The sequence below is a fragment of the Lontra canadensis genome, unplaced genomic scaffold (genome assembly GCF_010015895.1).
Source record: "Lontra canadensis isolate GAN:19392208 unplaced genomic scaffold, GSC_riverotter_1.0 scaffold106, whole genome shotgun sequence".
In the NCBI taxonomy this organism is placed as follows: Eukaryota; Metazoa; Chordata; class Mammalia; order Carnivora; family Mustelidae; genus Lontra; species Lontra canadensis.
Genome location: NW_022631100.1, coordinates 6779634 through 6801079, shown reverse-complemented (window position 1 = coordinate 6801079; position 21446 = coordinate 6779634). Strand labels below are relative to the sequence as shown.

The following is a 21446-nucleotide window of genomic DNA, read 5'->3' as shown; positions in this document are numbered from 1 at the left end:
TGAGGAAAAAAGGTTTTGAGAAACTTGCTCAAGGTCACAAAGTGAGTAGGAAGCAGCCTGTGTGGCTCAGACGGTTGAGCTGTCGACGGTTGATTTTGGATCAGGATCGTGAGATGGAGCCCTGTGTGGGGCTCTGCGGTCAGCGGGGAGTCTGCTTGGAATTCTCTCTCTCTCCCTCTCTCCTTTTCCCTCTGCGCACCCCACTGTGCTCCTCTAAAATAAATAAATCTTAAAAAAAACAAAAAAAAAGGAGGCAGGATTCCATTTGAATCCAGGAACCAAATTTTTTCTGTGACATCATGTTGTTTCTTTATTGATGTTTCCTGTCCTGAAATCCCTCTTCATTCTGGAGAAGGGAGGCCCACACCCGACCCTTTGTGTGGGGTATTTTCCCTTTCCCCACTCTGTGTGCACCCTACTGCCCCCTTGTGGAGCTCTGCTGCTCCTGCATTGTCCCCGGAAGGAGCGGCCACAGCCCTCAGCCAGGAGCAAGGTGAGTGGAGACTGGGTGGTGGGCTGGGACACGTGGCCTGCTTTCTTTGTCCTTCGAGGGGCAATAGGAATTCAACTTCTAGGGTTGTTGTGAAGGTTAACTGAGGTGATGTGTGTGAAAGGCCTTTGTAGAACCAGAAAACACAAGCCACGTGGTAAGGTATTAAGGGCCTAGGGTCCCCCTGACTTCTAACCGGCTAATGTGGATTCTTCATGAGTCAAGGATGTTTGGTCTTCCTTCTCCCACTGAAACATCAGGGTTTGTTTTGTTTTGTTTTGTTTCATTTTCTGGATTTTGTCCTTTCTTGTTGGGATTGGGCGGGGGTGGGGGCACCAGGAAGAAATCTGAAAATCAGGAAGTGATCAATAGTATCATTTTATTTACCAACCTCCCCATATTCCCATGTATGTATGTATGTATGGATGTGCACGTGTCTGTCTGCTACCCATCCTTCTAGGAGCCTTGCTTTTTAAAAGGAGATCTTGAAATCAATGAAGGACAGTGCTACAGCCCGGTATAAGCCGCATTGCCCGAACTCCAAACTAGGAGATGGACAACTTTCTTCTCCTACACTCTGTCTAGCGCTACGTGAGTCAGTAAATCTCCCACTTTGTCTGCTGCCTTTCAGTGCTGTGCGGACAAGCAGTGGGGAGACTGGAGGCCTCACTTGGCTGTGATTCTGTCGAATCAGGGCGGGGACCCGGAGCTGCTTCAGCGAGCCATTATCACCATGGGGGACACCCTGGGTAAGACGAAGCCAGCCCTCCCGCCCTCTTCTCCTCTAGGGCATCTCCAGGCCCTCTGTAAACATCTGTCTGCAGGCTCTTAGGTGCTGTGCAGGGCCCGATCTGAGCCTCAGGCTCTCCTTTGATCCAGGAGCCTCTGTGTCTCTGGGACAGAACCTCCAGGGTAAGGAGTGTCGTTCTTGGCTCCATTTCCCAGAATTTCCGCTGCAAGCCAGTGCAGTCCAGACCCCGAGATTTGGGGCTGTGCTGCTAGAGAAGGCAACTCCCAGCAGTTGGCTTTCTATCCCTGGTCAGACTTCCCTGGAGACTGAGTTGACTCTGGGGACCCTTGCCTCCTGTTTCGGTTAGTCGTACAGTGAACCGGCTCAGCCAGAGAGCAAACTCTATCTTTGCCTGAACTACCCTGGGTAATCGTGTCGTCTGCACTTGTATTGTCTCTCAGTGAACCTGGCCTTATAAACACTCAGGGGCAAATGGATGTTCCAGCTCAGTGGTTCTCAAATTTGGTCAAGGGGCAGAACATCTAGGAATCATGATAGTCTTTGTAAACTTCGTGGCATAACACTCTGTTAAACTGAAAAGAGCCGGGAGGAGCAGCTGGCTGGCTGTTCACACTCAAGTCAGAAGGGCAAGGTTTGGTTTAGTCATTTCTGGGTGCCAGGCACTGTGCTGGGTACTTTACTACTTGAATTAATTCAGTTTTGAGGTAATGGAAAATGTATGGGAGAACATTCTGGAAGTGGGAACAAGCTGGTAATTATCGTGAATTTTATGAGCCCTGGGAAAAAAGTTTCCTATTGTTTGACTTCAGCAGGAGGAGCATTAGTGCCCCAAGAAGTCTAATTGAAAAACAGCAGCTCCCCACGGCCCGTGTCTTTGCTCAGGTGTACGCATCTGCTCCTTTTTCACCTTCAGGAAGGACTAAAATGCTTAGCAAATTCCTAATCACAAATTCAGGAGGGGAACAAGCGCTAGAGACCTCTTTTGGCCAAAGAGAGCTGAAACGGAATGACATCAAAGCCAAGAATGCGTAGTTTGGGGTGTGACTCCTGACATGAGCTGTTGTCCCCTTTGCTCCTGTGAGGACACTCCCCTCTGAGCCCCAAGCCCCCCCGCCCCCCGTCATCTCTGTCCCATCCCGCCCAGCAAGTGGGTCCCCACACGCCGGGCTCTGTGACTGGGGCTTGCTCTCCTCCTCCTGCAGCAGGGAAGGGGCTGGTGGAGGCCGCTCACTTCTGCTACCTCATGGCTCACGTGCCCTTCGGCCACTACACCGTGAGGACCGACCATCTGGCCTTGCTTGGCAGCAGCCACAGGTACGTGATGTTCTGGGGGCCGGAAGCAGGAAGGACATTTTCCAGGGATTGAGCCCTTGCTGGGTTTCATGGCCTCTTCCATTTTCCTGTGTGAATTTCACCTATTGCCGCTCCCTTCCTCTAGGGGTCTTTTCTGCATGGGGCTGGGCAGGGAGGTGCCCAGTGGGTGCTGCATCACACCAACAGGGGGCCTCAGGCCCCAGTCCTGCTCCCCGAAACTGTGCTTGTGTTCCTTTGGGGTGTATTGTGCCCCTCTGACCACTGGGTGGCATCCTGGTTCCATGAGCAGAGGTCACCTCTCCTGAGTCGTTAGTGCTATCAGGGAGAGGGCGGCTTGGGGCTCTGTGCTAGGCAGCCCTGGGCCTGGCTCAGAGTCAGCCCTGGGCAGAACTGGAAGCTGGAAGAAGTTTATGCTTACTTCTTACATCCCTACACTGACTTGGTGCACAAGCTACTCAAAGTCCCCCGTTACTTATTTTATTTTTTAATTTTCTATATTTTATTTATTTTACACAATCATTTTATTTGCTCCGTTTCCTTTAATCATTACCGACTAACCCTATAAATAAGGTATATTTTTAATCTTCACTTGGTAGATGAGGGAAACCAAGGCACAGAGAGGTTAAATAACTTAGCCAAGGTTAACACAGCTGGTGTGGAGTCACGCTGGACTTGGAGCAGAGCCCGGACTGACCACTGTTGTGCCAGGCGGCCTACCTCTGCAGAAACGTACAGTCTCGTGGCCGGCTCTCTTTGGCCATGGTCTCTGATGGCCTCTGATTGGCTTGTCACATCCCGTCTGTGCCAAATGCGGCAAGAAGTGCATAGGGATTCATTCGTCTCCCTCCTGTGTTTTTGTCGCACGAGGGAGTTTCTGAAGATAGCCGGGAGGCCATGAGTTCAGATACCACAGCAAGCTGTAGGGGCGCGTGGAAGGGTCTGGAAGCCCCTTGGATCTCCTTTGCTCAGCTCGCTTCCTCCTTGGCCGAAAGAACACCCAGTATAGGGACTGTCATTTGATTTTTGGTTCAGCTGTCCTCCCCATTCTCATCCATGCCTTCCTTTCTTGGGGCCCCACATCACTCCCTCTTCTCTTCTGTTCAGGCCAGGAGTGGCCTCGCACAGGTGTGCGTTCTAGACCTTCAGGGCACAGGACTCGCTCCCAGCATGTTTAAGAGGAGCACCTAGCGCCCCGAAGGGGGATGGAGAGCAGCTTGCCTTAGGGGACCCTCCAGCAAAGAAGGTGGAGGACCCCTCCTTTTCTGCAGTCTTTGCTCCCCAGCACCTCTGGTGCAGGTCTCTGTTCTGTTCCATCCCCAGCCTCAAGAAGGTGGAACGAGAGGAGGCCAAACATTCATTCCAGAGGCCCAGAACATCTTTCCTATCTTGGAGCCGTCCTGGGGATCCGCCCAGGGCAGAAGCTCCACCACAAATGGTGTTTGCTAGGATTGGAAAGCCTCCCTTCCCCTCCCTCCTCAATTTCTTTTATTATTATTCTCTGGTTTTAGTCAAGAGTTTTTGAAATTTGCAACGACCGAGGCTATCCAGAGGACGGAAATCTTCGAGTATTGTCAGATGCTGGGCCGCCCCAAATCCTTCATCCCTTCTTTCCAGGTAACCGAGCACACGGTCGGCCGCTGTCTTAGCAGCCGATGACCACTGGCAGCGGGATCTCCAGCTTTGCTCTTTGGCATAGTGTAGCCCAGTCTAAGTCATTGACAGCACTTTTCCTCCTTAGGTTGAGTGTGGGAAGAGTTAGGATGTCTTCCTAGGTCTCCTTAAGGTCTGCATTTTAAGATACGAAAGCAACACACAGCAGCGGCCTCTCTGGAAATCAGCTGGTGTCCCAGGGCACCCACCCCTCACATACCTGCTTGGCAGAAACTTCTGTTGTGCTCTCCTTAAACAGCTCTCCCTTCTCCTCTGCCCCTTGGCCATCCTGCCAGGGGTGGGAGTATGGGGGCCCAGCCCAGGGACCGCCCGGTCTGCTCCCTCCATCTGACCTGCTCCTGCCATCTCTTTTGGACCCCTCTGTCTTCGAGCTTGGAGAGTTCCTCCCAGCTGTAACCCCATCCCTCACCTGCCCTTTTTCCTCTTGGGGCTTTGGCTGTGCAGGTGGCGTGCACGCTGTGGGTTCGCCTCTCTTCTCTTAACTTCTCTGCTGGATGTCCTGTTGTCACCTCACATTCAACAAGACTCCTTCAGTGCCTGTCCCCAGAGTGCACCTGGACACACACACACACACACACACCACAACACAAAGCACAAATCCAAACCTTGAAAACGAGTGAATTCATTATGAGAAGGGAAGTGACCCCGTTAGTATCTTCTTTCGGAGTTTTACCAGACTCTCCTTCCCTGGCAAAGCCGTGCCAGACCAGCTCCTTCGAGAACAGGCCTTTCATCTCTCTCCCTTCTTGGGTCATCCCCTTGCAGTCACCTGTGGGCTGAGCGTAAGAGGACTAGCTGGTGTTAGTGCATGTGCCCTAGGTGCGGGCACAGCGCCTTTGTGTCTCAGAGTGTTATGTCTCATACCCTGAGGTGGGCATGATGACCCCCCTTTCCCAAGAGAGGAAACTGATGCTCAGAGGACTTACGTGCTCTTGGCTCCCATCCCTTGGGTACCGTTTGTTCTAAAACCTTTGCGTGGATTATCTAATCTTTAAAACAGCCAAGGGGTGAATAGTATTACTTTTTTTTTCCCCATTTAAAGATTTTATTTATTTATTTGACAGAGATCACAAGTAGGCAGAGAGTCAGGCAGAGAGAGAGAGGGAAGCAGGCTCCCCGCTGAGCAGAGATCCCGATGTGGGGCTCGATCCCAGGACACTGAGATCATGACCTGAGCCGAAGGCAGCGGCTTAATCCACTGAGCCACCCAGGCGCCCCTGGTGAATAGTATTATTATCTCCATATTATGGTGAGGAAACTGAGGCACGGGGGGTGGGGTAACCAGCCCAAGGTGGCACGCCCAGTGTGGAGCTGGAATTTGACCTTGGATCTGTCTGATTCCCAAACCCTAACGCTCCATCCTGCTCCGCCCCTCATGCTTCTGTGAATACCGGCCCGCTCTGTGTCAGAGTCTTTTCTTTTTCCTTTCTGTGTCCCCGCTGGTGCCTGGTCCTCTGCCCCACCTATGCCAGGCTTTCCAGGTGGGAGGGTTTCCTGATAAGAAGTAAGTCGTCTGGTGCTTTTCGATGGTGACTCAGTCTACGGACACTGAGCAGGTGGTGACTCCCGTCCCTCTCTCCACGACGCAGGACCGGCAGGCTGGAGTTGAAATTGTGCCCACACCCAAATAGAATGCCCTAAATGGCAGGAGGCCCTCCTTGAGGCTTGGATGCCAGAGTTAGTGGAAGCTGGCAGTCAGCTGCCTTCCAGGAAGTCTTATCTACATTCTCCTCCTTCTGTGCCTGCCTGGATGGACTCGTGGTCACTGGCTCCGTTCCTCTTCACAGGTGTATAAGCTCCTTTATGCTTCCCGGCTGGCAGATTACGGCCTTGCGTCCCAGGCCTTGCATTACTGCGAAGCCATCGGCACGGCTCTCCTTAGCCAGGAAGACAGCAATCACCCTGTGCTATTAGGGGAACTCATCAAGGTGAGGTTCTCAAAGGGTTCTCTGTAGGTGTTTTATCTTCGGTGTTCAGAGAAAGCTGTTGTGAAGAACTTCGATTCTGCATCCCATCTCCTTTGAACGTGCCGGAAAATTGGAGCCCATGGCTGTCTTTGACCATGTACGCATGCCCAGGCGCGATAAGCCAAGTCCTGACACCCCACAAAGAAACAGGCAGGGAGCGGAGGGAGCTGAGATCAAGAGGTGGGAAGCCAGGCGTGTGCTCTGCCAGAAACTTAGTCTTGCAACTGATTTTCTGGGACAGTGAAACTGCACGTTGTGATGAACCATTCTAATTATAAACGCCGGACTTGGAAAATATATTTTAGTGATTAAAACGGGAAATGATCCTTATTAAAATGTTTTTAAATGCATGGAATATTTTATCACATGTGGGATATGTTAAAAAAAGAAAACAAAAACAAATCAACTTTTAGTTCCTGGGGAAGTAAACAATCAGGCCAATAGTTGTTCCAATTAACGGAAGAAAAATCCATTAGCTGGAGAGTACGGCAACCCACTGTCAATTTTTGCTTTGCTTTATGTGAAGCCCGAGTGTTGGATCCTATAGCGAAAGACCCACCTGAAGTGCCGAGCTCCCTGCCCCTGGTGTCTGCCAACAGGCCGGTGGTTATGGCGAGCTCAGGGACCAGGAGTGGGGAAGGTGGGAAGTTTGGGGGCTTCAGAATCTTGCAAGACATAGTAGTCCCTTGACCAGCAGCATGAGCATTATTGGGAAGCTGGTTAGACATGCAGAATCTCAGGCCCCACCCAGAATTCTGGAATCAGAATTAGCATTTTGGCAACAGTCCAGGCGATTGCCCAGAGCACCAAAGTTTGAAGTTCGGGAAGCCTCGCTAGATCAGACAGCCTGGCACGGGTGCAGAGCTGGATAACACTTTCTTCTTTTGTCTTACGGAGGATCTAACACCAAGATGGGTTAATTGTTTATTATGCTGCAATTTCGGGAATGTACCCGCTGAATTTGCTACCTCTCAATTATTCTTTGTAATCTAATTTGCAAGGGAGCGAAGGCGGTCTTTCTCCTATTCCCTTATTGCCTTGTTCCCCATTGTGTTTCTATTTCTCCTTTCCTGTCTCTTATGTCCACCCCTCACCTGGCTGGAAACCTGGCACAGCTAGCAGAGAGACTGAAGCTGTCCGATCCCTTGGTTGTAGAGAGACGCCGTGGAGACAGGGACCCGGAGCCAGCCTGGCTGGTGCCCCTTCGCAGGCGGCGCGAGGAGCTGGTGGTAAGTGGGGCTGGGGCCGGGCCAGGCGCTGAGACCTGTTCTCCCTTTGCTCCCCTAGCACCGAGTAGGCAGGCACTGACCTTGGCAAATCCCCGACCCCGTGGAGGGCCACGAAGTCCCCCAGCTCCCACGAGGCCCAGGTTGACCCAAACAGGGGCGGTGCTCAGCCTCCCAGCTGCTGCCTCTCCCTTTCTCTCTCTCTCTGGCGGAAATGTTTTCCTGTGTCTGCCTGTGAGACCTGGGGCCCTCTTGCCGATCCCCCTTGCCACCCTTCTCTGCAGTCCTAGAAGATACATTTTATGACCATTAAAGCTTTCATCTCTCTGTTAGGAACAGCGGATCATGGTGGACCCGTGTCACTTTCATGTAATGTAGGGCAATTGCTTAAAAGATTTCCAGGCCTTTCCTTTTTGTTCTGACAAGCGCAAAAGCTGCTGGTAGTAATTGTAACATAATTGGAACGGGGCTGCCTCCCTTCTCTTTCTTCCACTGTTTTGGAAGACAGGACAGGGTAGATTTTTCAAGGTACACGCGGCCTTGACTCCCTCCATGTGTTGCGCACAAGGCACCCTGGCCCCGATGGTTAGTCCCTTCCTCGGGGAGACAGTGGATGTCTTGTGCCTCTCCTGCCAGCCCTCGGCATTCAGACGAGGTTCCCCTACCTTGTCACTCCTTCTGAAATTTCTTTTTGACTTAATTTCTATTTTTTAGAATTTTTATTTATTTTTAAAGATTTAATTTACTTATTAGAGAGAGAGAGAGAGAATGGGGCAAGGGGCAGAAGCTGGCTCCCCACTGAGCAGGGGACATGTGGCTCGATCCTAGGACCCTGATATCATGACCCAGGCTGAAGGCAGAGGCGTAACCCACTGAGCCACCCAGGCGTCCCCGACTCAATTTTTAAACTGTTGTTCCCTGTTCTTGCTTTTGTTTGTGTGGCTTAAGAAGATTTTTACTTTCTTTCACTAGCACAAGGTAGCAGCAGACAGTGGGGATCTCCATTCTGCTCACTCAGATACCGCAGGAGCCAGAGGAACAGCAGGTACCCACACCAATGGCCCGAGTGTGCGAGGGCTGACACTCAGCGCCTGATCATACGAGAGGCACAACTTGGGAAACGCTTGTCTTGTCCTTCCTGGAGCACTTCCTTGCCGGTGTAAGCCTGACACATCGGTCCAGGCACCTTCTCCCCACCGCTCCAGGCGGCCACGGGCATCCCTACACTGCTCAGTTCCCGCGTTGTGAGAGTTTCTGCCCTCCATTCAGGTTTTAGTACTCATTATTCTGTGTTGTGATCTCAGGGTTTCACCAGCTTTTTGTAGCTTCTCCCCAGAGAGGGAGCCAGAGATGATGGGTTGTCCGTACTTCCTGTGGGCACTGGGGACATAGGGAGATCTTTTTGAGCTATCAGTTTTGGGTTTTGAGCATTCAAAGGCTACACACATGTGACGTATCTTTCATCAACACATTCCTCCTTTCCCCTCAGGCTGCCTCTGGGCACTGGGTTGGGCAGAAAGTATTTCCCCCAGTTGGTTCTGTGCCCTTTCCTCCATAGTGGGGTCAGGACAGGGCTTCATCTCTGATTCTAGCCATTTTCCACCCTTTAGCACACCCTTTACGGATAAGCAGGGGGAAGGTAAGGCACGCTGGCTTTGGTTGCTGTGTCCGGGCTTTGCCGTTGTGTCACGGGACCTGTGAAGGTCAAGGACTTGGGGGGAGTCAGGCTGGGTGTTTCTGAATGCCACCTCTGCCAGGAAGCAGCCATGTCTCTTTTCATCCAATTGAGCATGGGGGTCAGCAGCCCCACCAGCATTGTGACCTTGGGCACATCACAACACACGTCCACACGGCCACCCATCTCATCGGCAAAATGGCAGAGCCGGAAGGAAGACCACCACACTCATTCCCAGGGCTGATGCTCTGATTCTTTAAAAGCAGAGCCATCATGTCTGTGGTCTTATTTGGGTTTTAACTGGCAACTGCCTACATTTCAAACACCCAAGTCCATGAGGAAATCATTAAAGGGGGAAATTTATCCAAAAGTAAAAAAGTACGGCATAAAATAAAGTGGTAATTTCTATCCTCCCAGTGAACTAATGCACTCATTTAAGGCTCGGGGATCATACATGGTGATGAGGGAAATCATTTTGTCGACTCTAAGTCATAAGCAATGAGAGGTGTTACAACCACTGCTGGGTTGTGCCTATCATCGCGTTAACGGCAGCCACCTCCAGTGGCCTATCTCTGTGACTTCTTTCCAAGGAGGATGTGGGCAGGAATGGTCCTGTTGTGATCGGTCCATTCTGATGCCGTATTTCAGGTCTCAGCTCTTCCTCTTTGCCATGTGTCCTTAGAAAGCACTTTCTACCATGATCTCTCGGGACGTCAGAGCAACTCAGGAGACCTTGGTGCTCGCCCAGCCTTGTGGCCAACCCTGGAGCAGATGGGCCCAGGCCAGCCCAGCCCTCAGCAGCCAGCCTTTCCCTACCAGCTCAGCTCCCATCCAGCAGGAGGAAGTGTAGGGCAGATGGGGGGCCCAGCGCCTCTTTACTCAGTTCCTGGGACTGGTGGCAGCCTGGCAGTGACAGGGACTCCTGGAGGAGGAGCCTGGGAGGAAACCCAGCAGATCCACCCACCCCTTGGTAAGACCTGGGTGAGGAGTTTTGAAGGGGAGGAAGCGGGAGAGGGAGGAGGAGGTGGGGTCAGAGCCCATAAAGCCCTGAATGGTGGGTGTACATCTGACTGAGGACCCACTACTATGGGGCAGCCCTGGAGCTGATACTTTGCATGCCTCGGGTGGGGGTGGGGCACTCTGCTTCCTTCCTTTGCAGTCTGCCTCTCCGCTGGGGCAAGCATAACAAGGCCAACCCCAGTTCCTACTGCCCTCCACTTGGATGCATAGGTTCCAGGAGAGAGGCTGCAGAGTGGAGGAAGGAGGGAAATGCCATCTGTGCCTCGAGCTCTGTCATCCTGCACCCAAGAGCTTACTGTCAGGGTTCGCTAGCACAGACCCACTCTTCCGTCCTGCTTCCAAGGGTGGCGGTGATGGGAGACAGAGGGGCGGAGTGTGCTGAGCAGTGCCGAGTGACACCCGGGGAGAGCTGGCCACCAAACGGCAGGATTAGATCTTTGACCTGCTAAGATACTGTCCTGTCCTGGACAGGAGGCTCAGGAGGATCCCTGTGATCCTGCTCCATGTGGCCCTGGTTCCCGGGATTCCTAAGGAACGGCTTGGTTCAGAGTAGAGGTCAGGTGACAGCATTCCTTGGGGTGGCTGGAACTGAGAGGGTTTTGTATGTGGATTTCACACTTACAGTGGCTCACTTGGGGCCATGGGCTTGGACCTGCAGCTGGTAGAAAAGCAGACCATGTCCCATTCCTTCTTCAGTTTAGATGGGAAAAGCACAAGTTCAAATCATAATATTTGTTTGTGTTTTGTGCCCTAGGAGAGAGCACCGTGTCTCAAGGAAGTTTCCAGCATCCCAATGGTCAAAAGGTTGTTTCCGAGCCTCAGGTGAGAGGGCACAGCACAGCAGATGCTGAGGTCTACGCTAATGCTTCGGTGTTTTCCAGTGGCCCAGATTTCTCGGCCACGTGCAAACTCCTTCCCCTGCCTGGCACCCTCTCTCCTTTCCACACTGTAGTGTGTCTTCTTGTTTCTTTCTATTCCTAATCCTGGTGGTAGGGAGGAGGGCCAGGTTCTTGTTTATGTTCAGTCCACCAACCCGTGTCCATGGTGGGAGGGGTGGCGGGGCTGAGTTTCATTTTGGCCTCAGAGATCTCTCACACCCTCTCCTCACCTGCTGCACCAAACGCTCACCACGTCCTGCCCTGTCCTGGGGGACCCTTGATGCTTATTTCTTTTTTGTAATTTTTTTTAAAGATTTTTATTTATTTATTTGACAGATATCACAAGTAGGCAGAGAGGCAGGCAGAGAGAGAGAGAGAGAGGGAGGAGGAAGCAGGCTGTCTGTTGAGCAGAGAGCCCAATGTGGGGCTCGATCCCAGAACTCTGGGATCATGACCTGTGCCGAAGGCGGAGGCTTTAACCCACTGAGCCACCCAGGCGCCCCTGTAATTTTTTTTTTACCTCACTTTTTTTCCAAGAAGAATCGATGGCAGCTGGGTCCTTTTTCCTCAGGCTGGAAGGTCTTGGAAGTGGCCCTGCCCACCTTGGCCGTGCTAGCTGGCTGTCCCAAGAACGCACCCCTCTTCCAACAATGGGTATTTGAGATGTTCTTCAGCTTTGCCTGGCTGGAGGGTTTCACTGTATAAATTTGATCACTTAAGTAGTGGTTATGTCATATAAATGTCTCACGTAGTGATGGAGCTGCAGGACTTAAAAAACTTTTATGAATGTTCCTAATTTTTTTCTGACTGAAAAAGTAGTCCATTATTGTTATAGAAAATTTGAAAAATAAAGAAAAAGTATCATAAATTATCAACCAAATATCACTCCTGTGTTTCTAAATGTGCATATAAATAAAACTTTATTTCCCATTTGTTATTTAATACTATAAAATGAGGTTTTCTATGTCATTCATAAGTGATTTTTATTTTTATTATTTTATTGTCATTTATTTTTAAAATTTATTTTATTATTTGAGAGAGAGAGAGCACGAGCTTTAGTGTGGGGGGGAGGAGTAGAGGAAGAAGGAGAAGCAGAGCCCCGCGGAGCAGGGAGCCCAATGTGGGACTCAATCCCAGGACTCCGGGATCACAACCCGAGCCGAGGCAGACACTTAACCGACTGAGTCACCCAGGCGCCCCTATTTCATTTTTAAAAAAAATTTTTAAATTAATTATTTTATTTTACTTTTAAAGGTTAGTTTATCTGAGAGAGAGAACATGAGCAAGCGCGCAGGGTGGGGGAGGGGCAAAGAGAACCTTAAACAGACTCTGCTCAGTGTGGAGCCGCGCATGGGGCTCCGTCTCACCACCGTGAGATCACCACCTGAGCAGAAGCCAGAGTCAGATGCCTCACCGACTGAGCAGGTGAGCACCTGTCAGGTGCCCCCATTAATGATTTTCAAAATTGGTATGATAAAGTCTATTGTGTGAAAGCATCATCATCTGTGCATTCATTCATTCATTCATTCCCTCATTCATTCATTCATTCATTCATTCACAGATCCCAAGCTCCCCTGTGACTGTGCTGGGGGTACACAGGGAACTTACCCTCCTGTGTTTCTGTTTAGTGGAGGTGACTTAACAACTGTGTGCATGAGGGATTTTTACTCTAGATGGGGTGGCCAGGGTTGGGGGGGGGGGCTCTAGGGAGGTCTTGAGCAGACGTCAGAATAGAGGGGCAGACAAGAGTCAGTTAAGTGTCTGGGGAACCAGCGTTCAAGGCGGAGGGAATAGCGAGAACACAGGCCCTGAAACTTGGCTGACTTGGTGCCGTGAAGAAAGAACAAGGGACCTACTGTGGGTAGAAACTGGGGAGCAGTGGGCTGAGAATCGAGGCCAGAGCAATAGGGCCCGGATCACAAAGGGCTCTGGGGGCCACGGCAAGGAACACTAGGTTTTGCACATTGCTAAATATTTCATGAGTGTCTCTCTTCCTTTTCTCTCTTTCCTCCTCTCTCTGAGTTCCTTTCCTTTCCCCTTACATATAAAATACAGTGGTGGACATTCTAGTGACAGATGTGCAAGCCTTGTCTATTTCTTGAATTACTCAACCGGGAGAAATGCCCAGAAGGAAAGTCAGACTGCTGGGGCTTGAATCATTGCTCTGCCAACTACTAGCTGTGTGGCCTTAGACAAGTTGCCTAATCCTTCTGTGTCTTCGTTTCCTCATATGTAAAATGGGATGATAATAGCCCACCTCACAGGACACTTTAGAGCATGAAACAAATCACTGTATGTAAGTGCTTAGTGTTTATTACCTAGTAAATGCTGTACCCAGAATAAGAATTGAAGATTTTTCTAGATTTGCCGAACTGTTTTCCAAAAGTGTACCAATTATGCTTTTTGGAATATAAAATGTGAATATAACACAAAAGGACAAATATTGTGTGATTCTGCTTATATGAGGTACCTAGAAGAGGCAAATTCATGAACAAAAAAATTAGAGGTGACTAGGGGCTTGGGGGGTGGGGAAAATGGGGCATTAGTGTCTACAGGGCACAGAGTTTCTGTTAAGGTTAATGAAATGTTCTGGAAATGGATTATTAGCAGTGGTTATGCAACATTGTGAAGTTACTGGGGCTACTGAATTGTCCACTTAAAAATGGTTAAATTGGTGAATTTTATGCCATGCACACAAATATAAAGGCCCATAGGCCCATGGGCACATGCTTTCCTCTGCTGCATTTGTTCACAGTTGGTCTTGAGCAAGTCTGCTAGTGAGTGAGGGTCGGTCTCTGTCCTTCTGGGTGTGTGGGTACCCGTGGGGTGTGTCCTGTCCCTCTTCCTCTCCACCGGTGCACTTCCACATGCTCTGTTCCAGGCCTCGGCCTAGTTCTGGAACTCTGATGTTGGGAGGGGTGAGCACAGGGGCCAGAAGCCCAGAGAGGATTAGGAGATAACAGGAGGGTGGGGATTGGGCTCTGGCCTTGTCCTGTGATCTCCTGCAAATCATTTCTCCTAGCTAAGCCCGATTTCCTCATCAGTAACCCGTAGGCCTATAGGCTGTCCCACAGATTTACAGAGTGGGGCTGCTGAGGGAGAACAGGCAATTTGCCCTCATGACCTGTCAAGTGCCATAAAAACGTTCGTTCTTATGTTCTTTAATTCCAGGTGCCAACGATTCCCAGATCACGAAATAATTCTGTGAGTTCCACTGTTTCAGTCAAGGAGGATGAGGAGGAGTCCTCAGATGAGGCAGATGATAAACCTCCCCAAAGCCCGGCACAGAAAGAAAAGCCACGAGACACGAAAGAGAACACGAAGGTGGAGGGTCTTGTTCCGTGGCCACCGTCACCTTCCCAAATGGTGTGGGGGGCAGGCTTGAGAACCCAGGCTTTGGCTGGGCCTCCAACTCCCCACCAGCATACTGGGATGGACCTGTCTCCTAGTCAGTGGGAGAAGCACACCTGTAGGTCCTATGTCTCCCCCTTTCCCTTCCAGAGCTCAGGGTTTGGGTGGTTCAGCTGGTTTCGCTCGAAGCCCACCAACAACGCACCCATCTCTGGGGAAGACTCATCTGACAGTCCCGACTCTGAGGTAAGTGTGAGGGCCTAAGGAGCAAGGACCCTTCTTCTCCTGTGGGCCCGTTGGAGGAAGTTTCCTCAGAACCTCTAAGGCCTGTAGTTGGCAGCTGGTAATGGGCAAAGGCCGACTGGGTCTTAAAAATTAGGATGAAGAATATTCACTTTAGTGTGCCAATAGTTGTTTGATTCTAGAGCAGAGGAGTGGCACAGAGTTTTGGGGTGGCAAGTGGAGTTTTGGGGTGAGCAGCAGGTCACAGGTGGAGGCCGCTATTGTTGGCATGAATTTGTTAACAACCAGTACCCTCAGCACTGCCTGTCTTTCTCCATGACGCAGGAAACCTCCAGAGCATCTTCTCCGCCTGAGGCTCGCCCTGGCTTCACCTCTCTCCCAGAGCCCCAGTCCCTGCCGGGCACCTTATCTGGAGCCACAGGTACTGCCAACCTCCTGTCCTCTGGGTCTGTGGCCTCTCTGCTCCTCAGGCCTTGAGGGTACATTCTGGGTGGGGGCCTCCTCAGCCCTGAGCAGGGGAAACAGCTCCGACTCATTGCTTTCTAGGTGAGGGCGAAGTCCAAGGATCGGTGTCCAGTGGGGGAGCCACTGAGGGTACTGGGACTGGAGGCCTGTCTGGGCCTGAGGTGAGCAGCCCACAGGTTGAAGCTTCGGGCCCCACCAGACGCCTGTGTGTGCAAGGACTGAACATTCAGTGTGGGCTGGAGGTGCCATCCCGTGAGGGCAGAAAGCTTCTGGTGTAGTCTGCTAGGGCCACCATGACAAAATGTCACAGACCGCAGCTCACACAAAGTGATTTCCTCACAGCTCTGGAGGCTGCAAGTCTGAGGCAGGGTGTTGGCAGTGTTGGTTTCTCCTGAGGCCTCTTTCCTTGGCTTGTAGATGGCCATGGTTTTCACGTGGTCTTCCTCTGTGTGCATCTGTGTCCACACTTCGCCTTCTTATAAGGACACCAGTCTTACTGACTTAGGGCCCGCCCTAATGACCTCCATCTTACATTAATTACTTCTCTGTTTTTTTAATTTTTAAGATTTTCTTTTTAAGTAATCTTTACACCCAACATGGGGCTTGAACTTACAACCCTGAGATCAAGAGTCACATGCTCAAGTGACTGAGCCAGCCAGGCACCCGCTTAATCACTTTTTGAAAGACACTCCCTCCAAACGCATTCTGAAGTACTGGGGGTTAGAGTTTCCACTCAGGAAGTTTCAAGGGGACAAGATGTAGCCCATAACGACCTCCTTAGGTGAAGTCTAGAGCACGGCCTCTTGCCCTGGCCCGGAGTTTGTCGGTGACTTTGGCAAGGGCTGTAAAATGTTCTTGATGAATTGTCTATGCGGTATGGATGGCTTTCATGCCGATTGCTGGGAAAACATTTTTATTTTCTTGTGGTTGGGTTAGTGCACTCTTGTAGTATTTTAGGCTTTCAGAGAATATGATATTCCTTTTTATGATGCTATCAAGATAATTGACTGTGGCTTTTTCTTCTCACGTGCTCCAGGTACAGCTGCCCCCGAGCCTCTGCATTTGTCACCCCAGACCCAGGGGTTGGCCGTGCCCACTTGAATCATGTTTGTTTGCTTGAATTCCCTGAGGTCTATCAAGAAACCCTTTTCATCTGCAGCTCTTGACCAAAGCGGACACTCAAGGGAAGCCCTTGATGTTCTGGAAGCAGAAGCAGTGACTGATAGGATTTTCTGTTATTTTCCATCACAGGCTGTTCCCTCTGAGCTTTACTTCAACCCTGGTGTTCTGCTTCCCCCAACCCCCTTGAGAGGGAGTGTTCCTCTCTACAACCCATCTCAGGTCCCTCAGGTAAGGGAGTCCTGAGGGAGAGGGCTTAGGAGCACAGATTTTAGATGAAGGCAATCCAAGTTTATAATCCTGGTCTGCCACTGTGTGTGGGTTCTTGCACAATGACTTACCCTCTGTAAGACTAAGTTTCTGCATCTGTAAAGTGGGGTTACTAGTAGCCACCTCGCAGGGTAGGTGTGAGGGTTAAATGGGAGCATGTGTTTAAAGTTCCTCACGCACGGAAAAGGCTCGGTCAAGTGTCACTATTATTAATACCACTCTTGACTTTTCACAGATCTTGAGACTTTGAGAGATACATGGGTGTTGGTACTCATTTGTGGAAATACCATCACTCCATCCTGGGGCTGGGGGGATCACTGCAAACTTTTGAGAGAAACTAAATTCCCTGATCTTCAGTGACTTGGGGCCAGACCGATTGTGCTAATGCACCCATTTGGCCTTCCCTCTTAATAAAACTGAATTTCTTTTGTCATATTTAAGAGGTGCAAGTGTTGGGTGAAAGTAGATAATTAGAAGATCACTGCAGGAAGCCACATGGAGCTTGAGTGTTCTAGACTCAGGGTGCCCTAGCTTAGTCCAACCACCCAGCCCTGCATGGAGGCCTGCTTGGGGCTTTAATCTTGTACGACCTTTGTTCTTTCCCAGCTCTCTACGACTACTAGTCTGAACCAAACGAATCGCCTAGCTCAGCGCCGCTATCCAACCCAACCATGTTGAGAATGGCCACCTGTCCCAGGCTGGTCTCCTTCCTCGATTTCCAGCCCCTCTACCCTGTTGGGGCCCCCAAGAGGCTCGTCCTGGCCTATTGCCTCCACTGGGACAGGCCGTTCCAGAACACAGCTCAGTCCAGTCTCTTCACATTAGCTTTGGAATGATGGCGGAGTACCACGTCGGATGGAGAAGCTGGGTAGAACAGCAGCCCGAAGGTAGCGGAGTGTCAGGGCGGGAGCACTCAGATGGTGGCTTCAGATCTTCAGAGTCAAGCCCAAGTACCCCTTGGCTGGAATCAAGACGAACCCACCGGGCTCTGCGGCAGGAAATTATTTGGGGGAGATACCCAGAGCGATATTCCTGACTAACATTGACGCATTCCTCAGTCTTAGTTATAGACCAATTCACGGCTCTAGTTAGCAAAGTTTATATACTGAAACTTGATTACTGCTTCCCGGCAGAAGTCCCTCCTCCGTGACATTTCAGCAGTTTCCCTCTTGGTCCTAGTTTTGTGCACATTTTTATGTGCCTCAGATTAATTATATTTCTCTCACTTTCTTAGCTGGTCCTATTTTTTCACATTCTGGCATCTGGCTATCAAGTTAGATTGCTGTAGGCATCATATTGTCATGGTAACTACCGAACCTAATGATGCAGACGGATGGAACATCAGTGTCATAACTGATGGGAAATGTCTCCTAACATCCACCCCTTCCATAAGAGGGGAGAATGAGTGCCTGGTACTGTTAATACCACCCTTCCCACCTCAGGCCTTTGCAAATGGATGTTGGGAGGGTCACTGGAGCCCGAGGGAGGAGGGGGACATCTTGGAAATTTCCAGTTCTCTTTTCAAACCCAAAATAGGGACGACTCTTGCTGTTTGTCAGATTTGCTGAAAAATTGCTCCTCACAGAGACCGGTTTTTCTATGTGTAATTGTACATACAGGCTTCATACTCTAATGTACCACAGTTCTGATGTTGATAGTGATTAAACCAGATAATTTTATAGCAAATGCTTGTCTCTGGCTGATTTTTGCAGAGGGAGAGAGCACACGGAGCACACTCTTCCCCTGAAGTGTTTCTAATAATGGTTTCATTGTGTGATAAGGAGCCTATAGCTGGAAAGAGCCCTTTGTTAACAAAGAATCTGGGGACTGATGCTCTTAACTTCCGAGTCTACTCTAATATTATTTTTTCAATTTAGAAAATATGGACAAAAGCGCCTGATTCAAATCAGTCACTCCATTAACTGAATATTGCATTTTCTGTTCCCTAAAAAGTTTATTCATCTGCCAGATTAAATTAGGAAATGTGTGCATAAATGATTTTTTGGACTGAGAGGGCCCTTGGTAAATGCTGTTGCCTTACTTCCCCTAAAAAACCCTGCTCCTTTGGTTTGGTACGCTGACACCCAGTGGTGGTACTGTGGCAGCTGTGAGTTTCAGAGGAACCAGTTTCAACTTGATCTCAGCACATCTACGGTTCACCCACATTAGGCTCTCTGCTCAGCGGGGAGTCTGCTTCTCCTTCTCACTTTTCCTCTGTGCTCTCACTCTCTCAAATAAGGAAATGAAATATTTTTAAACATTATTAGCAGACAATCTAATAAGTACAATCCAGACTGTCCCACTGCCTACCAAATCAAACTCTGGATCTTTCATTCACGATATAGGTAATGGAACAGTAATTTAGAACTACTATTTGGGGCCCCTGGGTGGCTCAGTCGGTTGAGCACCTGAACTGTGGATTTCGGCTCAGGTCATGAGCTTAAGGTTGAGCCCTACATCAGGCTCCACGATCAGTGGGGAGTCTGCCTGAGATTCTCTTCCTTTGCTCCTTCCCCTGCTTATGTGCAGCATGCAAATGCTCTCTCAAATAAATAAGTCTTAAAAAAAAAAAAAACAACAACAGACCCTACTACTCGATCGGTGTCTTTATTACTAAGCTAGTTTCTCTTCCTGCATCCTCTCTGCCACCAGTGCTAGGTCACGTGGCTTAGTGTTCCTGGGAACACTGGCAGAAGGGAAGGCCCAAGAAGCTCTTGAGAGGAGGAGAGTGAGTACCAGAGAGGAAGGCAAAGACATCAGATGCCTGTGTACTCACTTCCTCTTCCCATTGGGATAATTCCTGGAGAATCTGGTGGCTGAAATGTTCCCAGAGCCAGCGCTGAGCTGAGTTACCTCCTAGGCAGAGGACTACAGGGCAGTGAACATTTCTGGAGCAAGTCAGGGGGCTTTACACCCTAGAGAAGGAGGAGGTCGTGCTATTTATGTTAATTCACGATGGACAGCTGGTGCTCTGCAAGGTCAGAGTGCACCCATTAATCTGCACGTGATGGCTTCAAACAAGTCCCTGTTTATTGGGCGGGAAAGAGCCCTCAGCTGGGTCTGGCAGGGTCTGATGACCCGGGTCACTCCGAGTTCTCAGTTGGTTATCAGCTTTTTTTTAGTTAGGGCGATGGTGGGGAGTTTGCTCAAGGTCATGATCCTTTCGCAGCTTCAGCTGTTTCGAAGCAGTTGTGAAAGCAAGGGCAGTGGGGGAAGCTTGGTTTCCTTCTTTAGGATGCGAAAGCTTTGGGGAGCAGAGCCGCTGGGGATGGGGAGTCTAAGAGCACGGGGCTTGGGGCCCTTTCCTCATCCGTAGCTGGGGGATGGCTGCCAGCCTGTCGGAGAAGCTGGCTCGGGCCTGGCCACTTGCCCGCTGTGGCTTGAGAGCCCAAGTAGCTTGGCCTTGGGGCTGTCCGTGGCCCGAGGCAGAGCTGCTGGCTCCCTTCCCTCTGGTGTATGTGGACGCCTGCAGGGAATGATGGCACAGGGTCCCTCAAGGCCTCCATGGCAGCCAGCAGGGCAGGGCCAGACCAGCCATCTGCCCCACATCCGAGGTACGCCTCCTTTCCCATCGCCAGGAGCCATTTTGGGAAGCGAGACTGAGCTGAATTCTCTAAGGCAAGGCTTTACTGAGAGACCCTGCTTGAAAGAAGAGCCTGAGACACTATCAGTGGGCAAGCTCCTTTTCTCCCCTCTTCAATGGGGCGTGAGCTTGGAGGAAGAGTAACTTAAAGGAAACAAAGAAGCTACATTTTCCTTAAACTGAGTGATGTACAAACGAGATCCTGCAGTATACATATGATTTAATATTTATTTGACAACATTTACACTTAACGTTCAGTAATTTGGAAGAGAACAAACCATTAAATTCCATTTGTGTGTCTTTATCACATATCACCATTCCAGGCTTCTGTCTAATCCCCTTATACGGCTATAAAACTGCAAACCCGTCTGGCTTCCCTAGTCACCTGGGCGCCCTCCCCTTTCAGCCTTAACTCAAGCTTTAGGTTGCTGGGGATCAAAGCCTCTGCAAGCTTTTCTTCCTCCTCACCTTCCCCCCTCCCCTGAAATCTTTTTACTTTTTTTCCCCTCTCTTTGCTCTCTTCCCCTGGGCAACCAAGACAAGAGCAAGAGGCTGCATCCACCTCTTCACTAAAATCAGAATATTTTCTTCCCAAGAGGAAATATGCAAAACAGTCTTCTGCTTGCAAAGAACAATAGGTGTGTAATTTTGGGTCTGTGCACTCACAGGAGTTTCTCTGAGACTCCCTCCCCACCCCTCCTAGAGAGTGGAATGGAAGGGAGTTTTCCCCTCCTCTGTTTGCCACCCTGAGCTGGAAATTGCAAACATCGTGATCTGCGCACCATAGGAGGCGGGCACTCACCTGAGGTTGCCCCTGAACGTGGCCCCCAGCGCTGCCGGCTCCCACATGAGTGCCTGAGCCACGCACCATCCTCTCAGGGTCCTCCAGAAATGGTTTCTTAATGAGATGTGAAGTTATTTTGAATGAGAATTAACAGCATATTAAGATGCTTTATTACAATCTCACTAAGTAGAGGAATCTGCTTTCCATACTTTCTTCCTTTCTGTATGAATTTCCAGATAATAGCTCTTCACCGGAACTAGGTCAACAGCAGCATCACCGGACTGACCCGTACAAACTGCTTGTTACTTGACCGTGAGGTGCTTTCCTGGTCTTTATCCACCTTCGAGCCGATTAAGGATCCAATTTTTAAAGAATCTCAAGAGGGGGATTCCACAGCTGCCCTTGAGGCAGCCCAGACTTTCACACCCTCGAACATTAGGAAGCGATTCCTAATACTTTATACCCAAATCACTCATGTAGCTCTTTAAGTCTCTCAGCTGGCCCTCAGCAGAGATGGGGAACAGCTGCTTACCACCACCTGTGCCCCGAGCACTCTCACATTCTGGAAGGCCATTAAATCCCGTCTCAGCTTATGAAATGAAGGTTCACAAAATGGGGCTTTCTTGACTAGAAACAGGG

The 21446-nt window shown here is 50.1% G+C and overlaps 1 protein-coding gene across 1 annotated transcript in view; it reads left to right on the top strand.

Moving 5' to 3' along the window:
- LOC116855764 (protein transport protein Sec16B-like) overlaps positions 1–17233 on the top strand; it is a 40816-nt gene extending 23583 nt beyond the window's left edge. The window contains exons 13-26 of the mRNA XM_032838770.1: positions 1122–1239; positions 2444–2555; positions 4064–4169; positions 6014–6154; positions 7309–7422; positions 8392–8464; positions 9777–10064; positions 10869–10936; positions 14164–14316; positions 14494–14589; positions 14911–15007; positions 15133–15212; positions 16303–16401; positions 17047–17233. Coding sequence (XP_032694661.1) covers positions 1122–1239; positions 2444–2555; positions 4064–4169; positions 6014–6154; positions 7309–7422; positions 8392–8464; positions 9777–10064; positions 10869–10936; positions 14164–14316; positions 14494–14589; positions 14911–15007; positions 15133–15212; positions 16303–16401; positions 17047–17118 — 1617 coding nt within the window. The 3' untranslated portion in view covers positions 17119–17233. The remainder of the gene's footprint in view (positions 1–1121; positions 1240–2443; positions 2556–4063; positions 4170–6013; positions 6155–7308; positions 7423–8391; positions 8465–9776; positions 10065–10868; positions 10937–14163; positions 14317–14493; positions 14590–14910; positions 15008–15132; positions 15213–16302; positions 16402–17046) is intronic.
- The last annotated feature ends 4213 nt before the right edge of the window (positions 17234–21446 follow it).